The 3,326-nt window shown below is 37.8% G+C and overlaps 1 protein-coding gene across 1 annotated transcript; it reads right to left on the bottom strand.

Annotated features, from left to right (window-relative positions):
- Positions 1 to 372: 372 nt before the first annotated feature.
- LOC142523626 (putative pre-mRNA-splicing factor ATP-dependent RNA helicase DEAH5) lies at positions 373 to 2,726 on the bottom strand. The gene has a single exon (XM_075627328.1). The coding sequence runs from the start codon at positions 2,635 to 2,637 to the stop codon at positions 961 to 963; it is 1,677 nt and encodes a 558-aa protein (XP_075483443.1). The 5' UTR covers positions 2,638 to 2,726; the 3' UTR covers positions 373 to 960.
- Positions 2,727 to 3,326: the final 600 nt, after the last annotated feature.

The raw sequence follows: 3,326 nt of genomic DNA, 5'->3' as shown, positions 1-3,326 counted from the left end.
AGACAAAAATATACAACACTTGAAGAGAAAAAAGAAGCTTTAAATATCATTCATTATTAGCTATATACAAACACAATCAAGAAATTTACAGAAGCTTTTATTCATGTTCCGCCAAACATAATAGGCCAAAAATCTATAAACATATCCATTCATAAAAGAAAATAAAGCCCAGCAAGAATCAGAACCTCACTGAAAGATTTATTTCTGAAAACTAAAGCTTTAACCTGAAATACTCAAGTGATGGAAAACCCCTTCGAATTAATTCATCCAAAAAAAACTCGTAATTGTACAAAGCATCTAGTTTTAGACTTCACCGGGTTAGCAATACTCAAACATAACAGGCGATATGATGATAACTAAGAAATTACAAGATACCCAATGATCAAGATGATGTCCACAAGAACCACAAAATATGAATTTCTTGTTTGCAGTCACAAAAGAGAATCAAGAATCAACAGCGATATGAACTTAAAAACAGAAATGTAAAGAACACAAGGTTTACGTGGTTCGATCAAAATGATCTACGTCCACGGGAGGCGATCTCATTAGAATTGATAGACACGGAGTACAAAGAATATTATAGCAAGATGTCACTGCCAAAAACCCCTACAACACACACTTGTTCTTTTCTTATGACTTCCAAAAGAACACTCCCTGGTCTCCGTTGTGAGGAGATGTAGTTGTTGATATTTCAATGCTTCGTCCCCCTGATTTAAGTCAGCTTGATATTATATATCTCGATCAGATAAGAGGGAATCCCCTCTCATCGCTCTTGATCACCAGAAAGCCTTGGACTAAATTCCATCCTCCTCTCAACCAACCAACTGCCGTATCTTGACTCGATAGCTTTTAATTTTCCTTTGACTATCCTCCTTTAATTGTTGACACTGGAACTACAATGATGAAACAGTACTTCCATGCTTGATACAAGGAAAAAGAAAAGGTAACATACTTGAACAACTAAGCACGCCTTTTGCTTAAACGCCAAGAGTTAGGTTCATGGTGTCTGTCGTAGAGTGGTTCGATTCGCTCTTGTCTCTTCCGCTTGCTCATTTTCATAGAATTTGGCACCTTGAACATTTTTGGTGCTAGTTCCACCAGCCACTCTGGACTTATTGCAGTAACATCGTGGATGTACACCTTTGTGGTCATCACCATCTCATGATATATGACCCAGTCGGGCTGCCTTTGAAAAACAGCGCTGCTCGGATGAAGGTAAACCGGCTGGTTGTCGACCAATGTCCGGTAACCTTCCTGTGGATCTTTCCGAGCAGCATGGAAGAAGAAACCTGCAGCTATGGCTTTCCGGATCTTTGTGAAGTTCTTTCCAGCACTAACAACATCCAGTTTGAGCTTATCCATGATGGACAGAAGCTGTTTTCTCACGTCCTGTGCTCTCCTCAGTGATCGAGACTGAACAAAATTTTCAAAGCACCAGGGACCAGAAAAATTCTTTTCTTTCCAGGCCTCATACACCGCGAGTAACGTCAGATGATCTCCTTCAGGCTGGAAAAATTTGGCCCTTTTCTGGTCTGCCTGGGATTGTTTTTCCATAGGACGGTAGAAGATGTTCCCCGTCTGAATCATCGAAATAATGGTCAGAACTTCATCACTGCAACCAAGATCCACGCTGGCAAGAAGCATCTTGGAAAGAGGAGGATCCAGAGGAAACTCGGCCATTCTCCTTCCCAACTTTGTAAGCAGTCCCTCTTCTTCCAGAGCACCCAATCTATATAGCTGTTTCAAGGCATAAATGAGGGCCTGAGGTGATGGGGGGTCCATGAAATCAAAGGATAGCAGATCATTAATGCCCATGGCCTTCATTGTAAGAGTAGTCATCCCGAGGTTAATCCTCTGGATCTCCGGAATCGAAACGGGGGACATCTCACTGTGGAATGCACTCTGTGTGTAGAGCCGATAGCACTTTCCTGGTCCAGTCCGTCCCGCTCTCCCTGCTCTTTGCTTCGCGGATGCTTGTGATATCGGAGTTATCACCAGTGAATCAAGCCCCTGTTGAGGATTGTAGACATTTTGCTTTGCAAAGCCAGGATCAATGACATAAACTATGCCATCAACAGTCAAAGATGCTTCAGCTATATTGGTGGCGACGACCACCTTTCTCTTACCTGGAGGAGTGGGTTCAAATATCCTGGACTGCATTTCGCTAGGTAGGACGCCATATACTGGCAAAATAATCAGCTCGGGAACTTTTTTTCCTAAACTCTTCATCCTTTCATAGAGACACTGACAGGCATGATCAATCTCTTCTTGGCCAGTCAAAAACAGAAGTATATCACCTTCAGGTTCACTCAAGTGAATTTGCATCACTGTTATCAAGGATGCCTCCAGGTAGTCACTTTCTTGCTGCTTGGTGTAAAGAATTTCTACCGGAAAATTTCTTCCAGGGATAGTGAAGATGTTACAATCGAAGAAATATCCCGAGAACTTGTCTGCATCCAAAGTTGCAGAGGTGACGATCAGGCGAAGGTCCGTTCTCCGTCTCAGAAGTTGCTTCAATAATCCAAAAAGGACATCCGTGTGAATCGTCCTCTCGTGAGCTTCATCAAGAATAATCACTGAGTATTGAGACAAATCTGCATCATTCAGAATCTCCCTCAGAAGCATACCATCAGTCATGTATTTGATTAAGGTCTCCGGACCTGTGCAATCTTCGAAACGAATAGCGTATCCAACTTCTTCCCCTATGCGGCAACCAAACTCCTCGGCGACTCGCTTGGCTACCGAGATTGCAGCCATCCTACGAGGTTGAATATATAAAATATATATATATATATATATTTTATATATATATATATATATATATAAAATATATATTCAAAGGAGTAATATATTGGATATCAAACAATCTTATCAAACAATCTTATAAAATAATAGATTTTATTTCATCTTTTATTGGATTTATTGAGATTTTATAACAATCTTATCAAATCCAATATCATTAAAAGATGAAATAAAATCTATTATTACTCCTTTCAAAGATGGTTGAATTTTTGGATCGGTTACGTCTTACATTTATTTTTAGATATCTTTTAATGTTAAAAGGATAAGATTATCATATAAAGATAAATAATAATATTAATCATAAAATAAATAAATAAATTATAGTTAATATAATGTTAAAGATAAATAATACTATTAATCATAAAATAAATAAATAAATTATAGTTGATATAATGTTAAATTTGATTGATAAATAATAGTTTGTTTGGTTTGATGGATTAAATTTAAGATAATATAATAAATTATTATTTTGTATTTTTAATAATTAAAAAAATATTAATAATATTGTTTATTAAGAGTGATAT

The sequence above is a fragment of the Primulina tabacum genome, chromosome 14 (assembly GCF_025594145.1).
Source record: "Primulina tabacum isolate GXHZ01 chromosome 14, ASM2559414v2, whole genome shotgun sequence".
In the NCBI taxonomy this organism is placed as follows: domain Eukaryota; kingdom Viridiplantae; phylum Streptophyta; class Magnoliopsida; order Lamiales; family Gesneriaceae; genus Primulina; species Primulina tabacum.
The sequence above is the reverse complement of the archived record's forward strand: the minus strand, read 5'-3'. Positions and strand labels throughout refer to the sequence as shown.

Excerpts from the sequence above, each read along its gene's own strand:
- LOC142523626 (XM_075627328.1), bottom strand. The coding sequence starts at position 2,637 with ATGACTGATGGTATGCTTCTGAGGGAGATTCTGAATGATGCAGATTTG.